Source organism: Corylus avellana, chromosome 2 (genome assembly GCF_965113065.1).
Source record: "Corylus avellana chromosome 2, dhCorAvel1.hap1.2, whole genome shotgun sequence".
In the NCBI taxonomy this organism is placed as follows: Eukaryota; Viridiplantae; Streptophyta; class Magnoliopsida; order Fagales; family Betulaceae; genus Corylus; species Corylus avellana.
In genome coordinates, this window is record NC_142491.1 from 18,542,698 (window position 1) to 18,558,266 (window position 15,569).

At 34.9% G+C, this 15,569-nt stretch overlaps 2 protein-coding genes across 2 annotated transcripts; both read left to right on the forward strand.

Moving 5' to 3' along the window:
- Nucleotides 1-7,872: 7,872 nt before the first annotated feature.
- On the forward strand, nucleotides 7,873-8,433 carry LOC132167977 (dirigent protein 23-like). The gene has a single exon (XM_059579035.2). It carries the CDS (start codon nucleotides 7,873-7,875, stop codon nucleotides 8,431-8,433), a length of 561 nt encoding a protein of 186 aa, XP_059435018.2.
- Nucleotides 8,434-13,969: 5,536 nt separating this feature from the next.
- Nucleotides 13,970-14,842, forward strand: LOC148587443 (uncharacterized). Its single transcript, XM_088512606.1, has one exon. The coding sequence runs from the start codon at nucleotides 13,970-13,972 to the stop codon at nucleotides 14,840-14,842; it is 873 nt and encodes a 290-aa protein (XP_088368732.1).
- The last annotated feature ends 727 nt before the right edge of the window (nucleotides 14,843-15,569 follow it).

The window sequence follows — 15,569 nt, forward strand, 5'->3', positions numbered from 1 at the left end:
CATATATAACAAATGCATAAATGTTATAATAAACCAAAAAAAAAAAAACTATCTAGCTAGATCTATTTTATCTAGGGTCCCCATATATAAAAAATTCATTTAGATCTTACAAATTTAGATTATGTAAATGTCATAACAAACGAAAATAATAATAATAATAACAACAAATAACCTAGCTAGCTGGCTAGATCTATTTTATCTAGGGTCCCCATGTATAACAAATGCATTTTAATATCCTTAATTTTGTTTAGGTTTTGCAAATTTAGATTATGTAGATGTTGTAATTAAAACTAAATGTCTATGTTTATTTGTTAAAAAAAAAAATTGAAACGATGTAATTAAAAAAATACACTAAAAACAATAACAACTAACTAACTTAGATTTATTTTATTCAATTATGGTTCTAGTAACTAAAGCTATGGACAAGAGTTGGATGACAAAGTCTAGAGGTACGAGGGAGTACAGAGACGGGTGTAGATTATTCGTGGACTTCGTAGTTATGAACTGTACAATCCCTAATGGAAAAATTTACTACCCCTGTAAGTCGTGTCATAATAAGCAGCGTCACCCACCAGGTTTCGTATTTGACCACTTGACAGAGGGTAAAGGAATAATGATTGCATACAGAAATTGGTATTATCACGGTGAGAAGCCTGTACGGTCACCTGTAGCAATCTCTAATTTGACTACCACGATCACAGATGCGAGTATAAGCACAGAACAAGGTGAAAACATGCATGCAATGTTGCATGATCTATTCGGCATGCACGGTGTCATGGAAAACAATTGTGAGCCTCAAGTAGTGGTGTAGGAGAATGAAGAAACTATGAATGAAGAAGCCGCTGAAGGTAACGTACTAAAATACTACAACTTGCTTAAAAAGGCAGAGAAGCCACTTCATGATGGGACCAAACATAGCAAGCTTAGTACTACTGTATATTTGTACAACTTGAAATGCATTGGCGAACTTAGTAACGCGATATTCTCATTTTTCCTTGAATTCATCAATCAGTTGCTGTCTGCGAGTGATGAAGCTTTGCCAGCTAATATATATGAGGCGAAAAAGTTTGTAAGGGATATGGGACTTGGGTATGAGAAGATCCCAGCATGTCGTAATGATTGTATGTTATTCTAGAAGAACAATAAGGATTTAGATTCATGTACCATTTGTGGAGTATCTAAGTGGAAGGATGAAATTCATTTAGATGAGGATGGTCAACCCATATCATTGAATAAGAAATGCTCGGTCAAGGTGCTGCGGTGGTTTTCACTCATACCACGACTATAAAGGCTGTTTATGTCAGAACATACTGTCCCCTATATGAGATGACATGCAAAAGGCCAAACTAAGGATGGTATATTGAGGCATCCGGCCGATGGTGAAGCATGGAAGGCATTCGACAATTTACATCCAGACTTTTTAGTGGACAGCAAGAACGTTAGGCTTGGACTAACCTTGGTTGGATTTAATCCATTTGGGAACATGAGCACATTCCACATCACTTAGCCTGTAATGATTGTACCGTACAACTTGCCTCCTTTGACGTGCATGAAACAAATGTCATTTATACTATTCCTGATTATCTCGGGCCCAAAGTCACCTGGAATGGATATAGATGTCTACCTTCAACCTTTAATTGAGGAGTTACAGGAACTATGGACTGTAGGTGTACGCACATTTGACGTCTCTAAGAAAAAAAAACTTTGTGTTGCAAGCGCAGTTGATGTGGACAATTAATGACTTCCCAGCATACACAAATTTGTCCGGGTGGCCTAACAGGGGTGAGAAGGCATGTCCCTGCTGTATGCACTCGACAAGGTCCAGAAGGTTAAAACACAATAAGAAATCTTGTTATATGGGGCACATGCGATACTTGCCCCAAAATCATCCATGGAGAAGGAACAAAAAAACATTTGATTGCAAGCAAGAACTAGAATGTGCCCCCGATGTGCCAAGTGGAGATGAAATCCTTAGACAATTAGAAGAGATGGCATTTAGGGATGAGAATGCCGGTAAGGCAAAGACAGATAATAAGAAAAAAAACAAGAAGCGGAAGAAAAGTGGGCTACAGAAAGAGGATGATAGACTGCTAATGTATTATGGAAGAAGAAAAGTGTTTTCTTTAGGTTGCCGTATTGGAAAGATAATTTATTACGGCACAACCTTGATGTTATGCACATTGAGAAAAATGTGATGGACAACATACTTGGTACAATACTGAACATTTCAAGAAAAAATGACAACTTCCAAACCCGTACAAACTTGCAAGAAATGGGGTTGCGACATACACTTCATCCGTACATGGGCAAAGATAGTCAAACATATATGCCCCCAACTTGCCACATAATGTCTTAGGACGAGAAAACACATTTTTTGAAAGTGCTTCTAAATGTAAGGGTGTTAGACGGATATGCCTCGAACATTTTTCGATATGTACAACTTAATGATCGTACGATATCCAGTTTGAAGAGCCATGACAGTCATGTTATTATGCAACAACTTCTCCCTATTGCATTGTGTGGATCACTGCTAGGTAACGTGGTTAGACCACTTGTTGGGATGTCTGCATTCTTTAGGGGGCCTATATTCAACGTTATTGACACAAGAGGATATGGATCGACTAGAGAGTGACATTTGTATCACTTTGTGCCAGATGAAACAGGTCTTCCCCCCCCCCCCCCCAGTTTTTTTACCATAATGGTTCACATGGTCATGCATCTTGTCCGTAAATGCTGACTCGGTGGACCAATATAGTATAGATGGATGTATCCGGCAGAGTGGTAAAATAACTTTACGATTATTCATCAATTTATTTTTCCTTCATTATAAAATCATCACTAACTGTAATGAATGAATTATGTTCATATGTAGGAGCCTTGGAGGGTTCAAATCTAATGTGTGCAATAAAGCGGCTCCTAAGAGCTGCATTGCGGAGGGCTACATAGCAACTGAGTTGGTGGCGTTCTGCTCGAGGTATTTAAACAACGCACCAACATTTCACAATAAGGCTCAAAGTAACTCGGATGGTTCAAAGGGGTGGGAACATGAGTCATCCTCGACCGTGTCACATTGACATAGATTCACCGATACATTATGTTTAACTCGGATGAGTTCTTTCAATTACGGACATAAGTCGTGTTAATAGTCAATGCAAGTTCAATATCACCTTGCACCCTTAGTTGTGAATTATAATAGAACTAATTTCGTATTGTAGGGTGCACATGGATACACTTAGGCGATCATGCGATATGGGTGAACAACAGAAGATCAGTTGAAAACCCAACATCATGAGTTGTTCTGCGATTGGTACCGTGATTACGTAATACTACCATGATGTTTAACTATTACAATTTGATTATATTTACTTATGGTTCATAACAACTAACAAAACTAACTTCTTTATGGTCAATTGTATGTAATATACTCGCAGGTCGATCGATTGGACAATCAATACAGGAAGAAAATAGGTGACAAACTGGTAATGCATTATAGAGGGTCGAAGGAGACAGCTACCAAATATAACAGATATGTGGTTAACGGGAAGCTATTTCGCACTTTTGCATTCGACGTCGGAAATAGTACATAGAACAGCAGCGTGTGCGTGCCGACTGTTGATGGCGAAACGTACTATGGAAAGTTAATGGAAGTAATTGAGGTGGAGTACTTCGACAGGACTAAGTACGTTCTGTTCAAGTGTGATTGGGCGGATAACACGAGGGACAAGGGGTATAAGGTAGATGAGTATGGAGTAATACTTGTCAGCTTCAAAAACCTTGTCCACTGGGGCCAGCAAATTACTAATGAGTCATATGTGCTAACGTCACAAGTTGACTAAGTCTTTTACGTCGAAGATGAAAGGGACCTTGATTGGGCTTATGTTGTAAGGATTAAACCTATAAATATATACAACGTTGGTTAGAATGAAGGTCCTAATAATGAATGTGCCAACTACCACGAATGTGAGCCGCTCCTATTGACCAGCAATAATTAAGTGGATTCGCAGGATGACATTGACTACGTCCGATCAAACTTAGATATGATATAATCGTATGTGGTTCAAAAAAATAAAATTATATATGTAGTTCACATTAATTGACTTGTTTTCTGTTCTTTCTTTCTACATTGATTGGTAATTGTAGTGCATATTTTATCTATTGTATACATAATTAATTGGGTGTGTGATGTGTTTTACAGGTTGATATGAGTACCATGGGAAAGAGTAGACGATGAAGGTCCCCACAAGTAGACGACCAGGGGTATAGACCAGTACTTTTAGAACATGTGGAAAGGTCTCAGATGGGGTATCAGTCTCAATCGTCTCCATACGACACGGAGCAAGAGTATCATATGCCAAGTCTGTTGCCTACGATGAGCGAGTTAGGGATATGTTCACATGGCCATGTAGAGCGGTTATTCCCCCCCGACGAGAACACATGTTTGAACTACAATGAGCCATCGCAACAGGATGACAGCGAGACACAGGGACGAGTGGACGTGGATGATGGGATAGGTGTCACGCATGACTCGTAGCCCGATGACCCTGCTCCAAAAGTGTTGGCCAGTCGCCAGCTCCGAACAATAAGTATATATGCTTCAAATACCAATATTGAATATGTATATAACTTATGTAGTTACTATTAAATTCCAAATAATTAACATCGGTAATTATTAATGTGTTAGGTATCGGTCGAGACGGGCGCACCCACATTCAAGTGGTGACCATTAAACCATCGAACAAGACATGGGATGTCCCCATCGGGCAAAAAGTCGTGTGCGAGTACAATAAAGCGTGGCAACCCGTAGAATTTAGCGAAATGAAATTCCGAAGGACGACCAGCAACATCATAAGGAGCATAAATTATGTTAGATTACGGGACGACTGGACGAAGGTACTGCCCCGTACGAAAGAGGATATATGGGACGCCTTGATGGTATGGTTAAAATATATGTTATATTTTAGTATGTGTATTTCATTATGTCAAACGCTGTTAATGCGTGAATTATACGCCTTACTTTTTTTATTTGTGCAGGCAGACTTCTATATCCCGCCTGAGTACAATCTCGTTCTAAGATATGGGCGTGAAACTGAAGAGTTGGAGACACCTAGTGAAAGACACTATAAAAATTCAGCCGAGCAATACTCCTGACTCTGTGAAGGCAAGAATGGGTCAAGATGCCATCTCGAAGTACGACGCCTACGACTTGGATGTGTTGTTCGATAAATGGTGCGACCCGAAGAATCAGGTAGGTCACGAGTGTAGTTTCATTAATTGTAATTGTATTATGGCTGACATATTAAGAATGATATTTGTGTAGGAGTATGCTACCTACATGAAGGCATTGCGAGCAAAAAACAACACACCTCACTGCACCGGGTCGATGAGCTTTGCTTGGGCGACATATGAAGAGGTATTTGTCTTATTTACCGCATATATATAGATATATATACGTATCTAACTGTATGTTTATGTTAATTTTTTGTTTGTTTGATGATATATATTTTTTTTTATGTAGACCTTATCTTTGGGCACTACTCCTACTCGAGCGCAAACTTACATTTCAACACACACAAAGAAGGATGGTGACTATCCAAATGATGTGGTCAGGGAGAGATGTGTAAGTACTCACTGATATATATTTTAATAAATTAGTTATGATTAACCTTCTTTATATGAGATACTAACTTATTATTTAATGTACAGGAGAGGATGAAGGAATTGATACCCACTGTCCCGGCATTGACGTCAAGCGTGACTGAAGGGATGGTACGGTGGACCCCGAATGACGCGTATGCTCAAGCGCACGAAAATAAGCCTAAGTACGCTAGCAAGGTCCAACAGGTGGGTCCGAATGTTCTACCGGTGTGGGGTAGCATACATTCGTACTATACACCGTCCTAGGCACGGTCGCAGAACCCTGAGAAATCCTCATTCTCACAGATGACGGATAGGATTAGAAAACTTGAAGAGGTGTGGACACATGAAAGACGTGCGATGGATAAGATGGTCGAATAGATTGAAGAACAAAAAGCTCTGATAGAAGAGAAAGATGTCATCTTTGAGGCTCGTTTCTACCAGCTTGAGGCCATGCTCACGTTGACCTCTGGATCCGCGCCCAACAGAGGTAATGTTATATTTGTGTTGTTTTTGTTATTCTTCGGTTAATATGACTATAGCCCGCATCGATCACTTTAACTGTTAGAATTGTGTCTCCACAAAAGTCTCAATTAGCAACGCATTATTCTCGTGGTTCATTTTAGAACTAACGTATATTTGCATCACTGTATATCTGTGTTTTGGATTTTTTTTTATTGATTATCATTGGTTCTCAACTCATTTGCAGGTAATGCAGATTAAGCATTGGGGGATGACTATATTGACTTGGATTGAGCACGTGGTTTCTCATCGTTGTTTGTTAAGTTTTATATATATTTTGTTATTATTTGTTGATGTATATAGTTAGATCAAACTATATGTTTGTTGAGACTAAATGGAACTTATATGTGTTGTATATTTGTAGTAGATAGAACAGATATAGTTTGATTGTATATTTGTTTTGTGTTGTGTTGGAACGTATTTTCGATGTAGATATTTGTAGTGTTGGAACGTATTTTCGATGTATATATTTGTTTTGTTTTGTGTTGTGTTGGAATGTAGTATATGTGTTGGAATTTGTTTAATTAATTTGTGTTGGAATTTCATATGTATTGGATGTATATGCAAATTGAATTAGAATTTTATATGTGTATTGGGTTGGATGTATTGGATATGTTTGATGTATTTGATTAATTAGATGTATTGGATATGTTTGATGTATTGGATATATTTAATGTATTGGATTAATTGGATATGTTTGAAATGGGGTTGGATATTTTGATGTATTGGATGTATTGGATATGTTTGATGTGTTAGATTAATTTGATGTATTGGACATGTTTGATGTATTAGATTAATTGGATGTATTTGATTAATTTGATGTATTAGATATGTTTGAAATCGGGTTGGATATGTTTGATGTATTTGATTAATTTGATGTATTGGATATGTTTGATGTATTGGATTAATTGGATGTATTTGATTAATTGGGTGTATTGGATATGTTTGATGTATTGGGGATTTTGATGTATTTGATTAATTGGATGTATTGGATTGAATTGATTGTATTGGATAATGTAAATGTCGATATTGGATTGAATTGAATGTATTGGATAATTTAAATGTAGATGGATTGAATTGAATTAAATTGAATTGAATGTATTGGATATTGGATGTATATTGAATGTATTGGATTAAATGTATTAAATTGAATGTATATTGAATAAATTAAATGTATATTGGATATATATTAAATGTATTGGATATCAGGTTAATATGTAAATCTGGGTATAAACCCGAATAATTCAGAAAATATATAAATAAAAATAACGTACAGTGTGACACGCCAAAATCTTTTTTGACATGATGAAATTTACCACGTCAAAAGACACGTCAGAAATAGTTGGTCAATAAAAAACACGATTTTTGTAGCGTATTCTCTATAAAAACTCAACTCAATTCACATTTATGTCTGAATTGTTATCTCTCTGTCCCTTCAATGTTATTTTAGAAGAATGGTGAATCAGCTGGGGGAGTCAAACATGGCAATGGTCGGTACTTTCCCCCACCAAAAATAGAAGGAAATTGGATAGAAGTCAAGCTGTCTCCTTTGTAAAACAAGTTGGCCGTCCCAGAAACAAGTGGACACCCTCAAAAAGTGGCTCAACATATTTCTTCCTTTGTAATTTGTAGTTAAACAACCTCTGAAGTCAAATCCCTTTGTCTACCTATAAATTAAGGTCTCCCTTCACTGTTTCAGACAGACAAATATTGCAGATGGATAAACTGATCGGTGTGGTGCTAATGCTGATCTTCTCCCTAGTGGCATGGGCTCAAAGCGTTGAAGAAGAGAGCTGCTGGGCCACAAGATCTGTGGTTCAGAAGAAGGAGACAGAGATCACCAACCTCCATTTCTACTTCCATGACACAGTGAGTGGCAAGAACCCTAGCGCTGTTAGGGTGGCTCAAGCCGCTGGCACAAACAAATCCCCAACCCTTTTTGGCGTTGTCATGATCGCAGATGACCCATTAACTGAAAAACCCGATCCAGATTCAAAGCTCGTGGGTAGGGCTCAGGGACTATACGGGTCTGCGGGACAGCAGGAACTGGCTCTCATCATGGCCTTGAACTTTGGGTTCGTTGATGGCATCTATAATGGTAGCTCCATTAGCCTTCTTGGCAAGAACCCGGCTCTGCAACCGGTTCGTGAGATGGCTATCGTAGGCGGAACCGGGGTTTTCCGGTTGGCACGTGGATATGCCATCGCTCACACATATTGGTTTAATGCCACCACCGGTGATGCTATTGTTCAGTACAATGTTACCGTTGTTCACTAGGGCTACATACTTCTGTGATCATAATCTTGATTTTTTATTTTTTTTGGAAAATATCAAATTTAGTCCCTAAGTTTTAATGTGATTCAATTTAGTCTTTAGATTTTTAATTTTAACAATTAGGTCCTCAGGTTTGGTTTTTTATTTTATTTTATTTATTTATTTATTATTTTTTGGAGTTTAAGTAGCTAGGTCCCTCCATCAACCTACCATCCAATTAATTAACAGTATGACCATATCAAATTAATCAATTAATATCCCATGGCTCTCGTTTAACATGTCATGTGCAAACTGTACGTATCATATGGCATAGTTAATTACTTCAAATTACAAATACACCTCAATATATATATATATATATATATATATATATATATATATATATATATATATATATAGCAGAATCACTCTTAGAATTGCCTTAATATTGCAACATGTGACATAAACACTTTTTTATTTTAATGCTAAACCGATTTTTAAGGCATAATTTGCGAATCGGTTTTTACTTAAAAATCGGTCATTAAATTAGCGTAATTAATGGCGTTTAATTATATTTGAAGAGTTTTGCATATATAACTTATTCAATAAATTAAGTATTATTAATGGCAAAATCAAATAAGAAAACAAATCATACAAATCAAATTATTATGTATTATTATGTTTAATCACTTTAATATGTATATCTCTAGAATTTATCTCTCTTTTCTTTTAGACAACACAAAGAAGAATTTCAGTGCTCGGTGTCTTCTTTGTAGGCTCCTCCGATTTCCGATTCTGGCGAGTTGCTTTAGATCTAGTTTGTAGATCTAGATCTAGATCCAGGTCTAGTCTCTTCAACCTTAAATCTGATCGTCTTTTTCGGCTAAGGCGTGTCTTCCGAAGGGATGTCTACGATGCCATACTCCTCCGTTGCTGCTTGTGGGGTTTTTTTTTTTTTTTTTTTTTTTTCTTGTCCTGGCCTTCAGGTTGAGGATGGATTTGTTGTCCTACCCTTCGAGTTGAGGATGAAGTAAATCAATGTGGGGGCTTAACTCTCATGGCTGAATTTTTAGTTTTTAGTTGTTTTTTATTTTACTTTTTTGTATTTGGGCTACTCATGTCCTAGATCTAGTCTGCACGAAACATATATGTTCCTTAAATGTAATTGTACATGGGTTAGCGGAAGTTTGAAGTCATTTTTATGACTTTGTAACCTTCATAGCTTTTGGCTATGATTTTTCAGAACTATATGTTCACTGATGTAAGTGCTTTATGTTCGTGAAATTTCATCAATGAAAGTTCCATATTTTTCAAAAAAAAAAAAAAACTTTAATATGTATATAACATAATATTATATGGTATAGTTGAATTAGATAAACTAAATGATAGGATGTAGAAACAAAAGAGAAAAAAATTTCATTGCATTATTAAACAAAAATAATAAAAAACCGGTTCAAAAAAATTTAAGTTGCATGGGTTCAGTCGTTTAATAAAAAATAAAAAAAATAAAAAAACCAGTTTTTTAGGAGGTATAAAGATTATTAATCAAAAATTTCATTGCATTATTTTTTGTTTTTTGTTTTTAAATATATAATTGTATATTAATTATTAATTATATAGATTGTCGGATTTTTACTCAACATAATGATTAGGTATTTATTTTTTATTTCATTAGCAAAAATAATCTTTATTAATAATAAAAAAAAAAATCAAAGTGTTTATTTTTTATTTGATTAGCATCTTACAAGCAATTATATATTCAATGTCCAAACCAAAGTGTAAAATCACAACGGTCATCTTGGGGCTTATTTTTGCTTAGTGTCCATTAGTTTATAAAATCATTAGTTGTTCGATATAACATGCTTCTTATTTAATATTTGCCTCGGACCTATTTGCCTATGAGATTTTTTGTTTATTTGTATAATGTACTCGGATTTTCAGATATTTTTTTAAGTACTTTTTATGCTTTTGAAAGAAAGAGAAGGCAAAATTTTATTTGATTATTATACAAAAAGGGAACTTCAAAACACCTAAGAAATAATTAAGATTGAATATAATGTGAGATGATTATTTGATTGCATTATTGACTGAAAGATTTTTTATTATTTTGTTATGTACTTTCTTGAAGGCTCATAATTATATGGGTTTTATAATTTTTATGAAATATAATAGGTATAACACTAATAATTAATATTAATGATTCATACTAACTTTCTATTAATGCTTTGATAATCACAATCCAAGTTATCTTTTCACTATTTTTTTTTTCTTTATATTTTTCATTTTAAACTATACATATGGGAACAAAGATTTTAACATGTTTTAATTTATATGGATTAATTTCTGCTGGGTCTTTTCACGCGTCCCCACCGCGATGTGCTTCCAACGCCATCTACTCATCGGTTTCCGGCAAGCATGCGATCGGCTTTTCTTCCGGCTGCTGTCATCCGCCTAGTGTGCTCCTATTTTTAAATTTTTAGTTGTATTGCTTTGATTTTCCCTGTATTTTTCTTGTTTTTCTTGCTGCTTGTAATAAGGCCATGTCTTCTTTCTTGATCTCCTCGCTTGTTATTTTGGTCCAGACCCCTGGGGTTATAGATGTGAACGATATCCTAGCGTTCGGGTTCAGGAGGATGTGTGTCGGCATGGGGTCCTTTTGATCCCAGGATCGAGGAATAAGAGCTACCTATGCATTAGTTTGTGTCTGCTTAGCGCAGATCTGTTATTCCAACTGAAGATTAGTTATAGGTTAGCGGATGTTTGGCGTCTTTGATGTGTAATCTTTTAGCTACGATTTTGATCTTTTAGCTTCGGTTAGGATCTTTCAGAACGTATGTTCTGTTATTGTAAGAGTTTTAGTGCTCTTGATTCCTCTATTAATGAGATAAGAATGATTTTCCTTCAAAAAAATTTATATGGATTAAACTAATTAAAGTTAAATGCCTTATGATAGTAAAATTTTATGCGACTTATACATTAATGCTTTTTTTTTTCTTTTTTTTTTTTAACAACCTATAATGAAAAATTCGATAGAGATGTGTTTAAATTTTAAAATTAAACTATAACAAAAATATCTCGCACATATTGTTTTCTACAACTAAAGTACTTTTTCAAATGTTAATAATTTTGAGTTTTATTTGTGTTAAAATCTAATAAGTATTACACCAACAATATTAGAGATTTTTTCTAATATTATATTAATTTTTTGATTAAGCAAAAGAGGAGTTCTATGTTTACAAACAAATTTTACATAAAAACTTTTACAAACTTATGTGACACAACATAATTGAATATAAGATAAGTTCAAATTTTGAAAAACCTAATCATGTTGTGCCACATCAGTTTGTAAAAGATTTTCTTTTGTTTGTAAGCCTAGCACTCCTCTAAGCAAAATTCAAGTTTTCCTCTTGTAATTATAAAAAGTAAATTTCATAATACTTATGAAAAGTACGATTTTAATATTTTTAAATTTTATAATTAAATGTAATGAAGAATCTCGCATATTCCGCTAGTTATAAGCTAATATTATATATATAGGGAAAAATGAAAAATTAGTCCTTGTGGTTTACCTGATTTATAATTAAGTCCTTGTGGTATCAAAATGAACTCAAAGGTCTCAGAAGTATGTCAAAAAAATAATTTAGTCCCTACAGTCAAATTATGTATACTAATTTAACAGATTCTGTTAGTGTGACATTGACTTAAATATGACAAGTATCACAATTTTATTAGTTCTAACGTTTCATGTTATCATAATCTGTTAAGTCAGTGAACGGAATTTAACCATAGGGACTAAATTATTTTTTTGGCATACCTTAGGGACCTTTGAGATCATTTTGATACTACAATGAGTTAATTGCAGATCAAATAAACCACAAGGACTAATTTTACATTTTTCCCTTATATATAAAAAATTGAATCACTCTCAGAAGTGCTTTAATATTGCGACATGTGGCGTGAACCCTTGTTTTTTAAAGGATAAACCAATTTTTAAGGCATAATTTTTGAACAAATTTGTTAAGAGTGCACCGATCATTAAATTAACTTAATTAAAGCTATTTAATTATATTTCAATAATTTTCCTTATATGTGATTTCATAAAATTCAAACATTTAATGTACAACATTAAGTATTATTAATGTCCAAATCAAATAAGGAAACAAATAATACAAATCAAATTATTTTGTATAAATACTTTTAGTCACTTTAATATTTTTAATTCAAATTTAGAAAATGTTAGAAAGACGATTTTTTTTTTTCTGCACATACTTTGTGCATGTAATAATAGATAATTTATAAAATAAGAATTGATTTTTTCTAAATAATAAGCCTTTGAAAAGCAATTTGATTAATAAAATATTATCTACAAAATAATAAGGCCTACAAAATAAAGATCTTCCAATTATTTCTATTTTTTTTTTCTCCCTCTCACCGATTTAACTTTTTTTTTTTTTTTTTTTGTTTTATCTCTCTCTCTCTCTCTCTCAACTCTTCAAATATAGCAACCTAAAAATTCAACCTAAAGTAATTCTTCTTCTTAATCTTCCATGTGTAGGTTTTCTATTTAAGAAAAACTACAACTTCACGAATTAACTTGTTTTTTTTTTTTTTCTTCTTCTTTTTCTCTCCACTCTTCAACAATAATAACCTAAAAGTTCAATCCCGAAGTAACTCTTATTCTTAACCTTTCAAAAACGCAATTTTTTAAATAATCAATTTTTAAAATCGTACTTATTAAAACTGCAATCTCAAACGAACCCTTAATAAGAATAACACAACCCTCTCCAAACAATTACAATTGAGTATTAACTGTATTTGTAGGTTGTTTACTTTTTTTTTTTTTCAGTTTGTTCTTCGTTGAAAATTGCAACTTCTGAATTAAGATAATAAATTGTTTGGATTTTTAGTGGGCTAATGGAAGATTATAGTGTGTTTATTTGATTTTTGTGGGAAAAAAAAAAGAAAAAGAATAGAAACTCTTTCGAAACACTAAAGAGATAATTAAACATTGAACCTGAGAGGATTTATATCGTGTTAAATGCTGAGTGCAATATTTTGTTAAGTACTTATAAAATAAAAAGATTTTGTTTATTTTTGCACTGTATTTTGATTCCGTCTAGAGTTTCTATTTAATTGAAAATTTTGTTGTTTGGATTTATCTTTGTGTATCTATGTATAAATTTTTCACGACAATAAATTGATTATTTTTATATTTGTTTCTCTATAAAGTTTATTTGTATTGAAATATAATATGTATCACACCAATAAGATTTTATGTTTTAATTCATTTGAATATTTTATTGGATTTTTTTTTTCGTTTTGTGATTTACTCGGATTTTCTAGCATTTTTTGAAAGTGTTGAAGAGATTTATTTGATTGTATTAAATATTGAGTGAAATATGCGTTTTATTTTGTATTTAAAAGAAGAGAGAAGATTTTGTTTATTGAGTGAAGATTTTATTTTGATTGTGTCTCAGACATTGTAATGATAGAGCATATCGTTCCATCGGTTGATTTGTTTTAATGAGAAAGCAATGACTACTATTTCAAAAAAGAAGGAATGAAACTGTCTCACAAATCATTGAATTTTTTTAGAGTAGTTGTTTTTTACGTTTTCAATGGCGGACGATGTTGCAAATCTGTGGCAAATCTTTCGCTCTCAGAGGGTGAAGATGGAGAACTGGAGATTCAGCAGACCGAAGTAAAAGGGATAATCATGAGAGGAAACTCCTGCATTGTAGGAAAACTCTTGTCTGAGAGGCTTGTGAGCAAGGAGACAATCAGGAGCACGCTTCTGCGTTGGTGGAGACCAAAGGGAACACTTACCTTTAAGATACTGGACGGCAATCTTTTTTTGATCGAATTTGAGGAGGCCAGGGATAAGGCAAGAGTCCTGGAGGGTAGGCCGTGGGATTTTGAGGGCTATTTGTTCTTAGTTGAAGACTTTGATGGCCGAATCTCGCCATTTGAACTTACATTTGATAGGGCCTCCGTTTGGGTGCATATGACAAATCTACCTTTGGCGTGCATGGGACGAGAGGTGGGTTTCAAACTTGGAGCATCGGTGGGACGCGTGGAGGAAGTCGACACAGACAAAGATGGGTTTGGATGGGGGGAGTTTTTACGGGTCAAGATCAATATTGATCTGTGCAAACCTCTCTCTAGAGGCCGCATGATCAAATTTGATGGGAAATCAAGGTTAGTTGGCTTCAAGTTTGAACGTCTGCCCAAATTCTGCTACCACTGTGGTGTGATCTGCCATGGGGTAGAGGGATGTCTAAAAAGGAGTATGTTGCGGAACCAAGAGGTCAGTCAGTTTGGTCCTTGGCTACGTGCAAATTCTCCCACACGTAGAGCAAAGAGAACCCATGATCGCCACATTGACCATTTTGAGCCAACTACGTATGCAAAGATACTTCAGGGGAGGATCTAAAGCAGAGTGGTGTTCCGGCGAAGAAGGAATATGGCCGAAAATGACGAGCGGCAGAATCGGGGGGGCACAACGACTCCGGGGAGGATATCCGGGAACGCCATAACGTATTACAAACCAAAGAAGGAAGAAGCGGAATTCACGGTAAGAATAATGATGGCATTAATTTGGGTCAATGGCAAGATGCTCCGGATCAGGCAAGTTTCCATCATAGGGGCAGTAACACTGGGAAGAATTTTGAAAATACAAGCTGCCTGTCGCATTTGGGTAAGGAAAGTGATTTTAATGAGGAGCTTGGGGCGCAACAGTTAGGAAATTCTTCCAATGGCAAGTCTGGGAGGGGATTTATTACGGCAGACAATATGTCTACGAGTGGGGAAGGTCAATATAGTCATTCTTTCAGTCCTAAAATCCTTCCAAAATATTTGTATGGTGGAATAAAACTTGTTGACGTGGAAAAATCTGTCGAAGCTGCGAAAGACTCCATGACAGAAAACAAAGAGCCTGATGATGTGTCTCTAACTAGGAGAACTGCTGGAAAACGTAGAAGTAGGGATGAGGGAGATTGGATTTGGGAGAATTTATCACCTCCAAATCCCGGAATAAGGAAGGTAAAGTCTAACAGTGGCGTGGTAAAAAATTTAAGCCATATGTTGGAAGGACAGATTTTGCAGGCACAAAAAATTGCTCATAACGGATCGGGGATGGCGGCGGCTGGGGAACAGCCCCA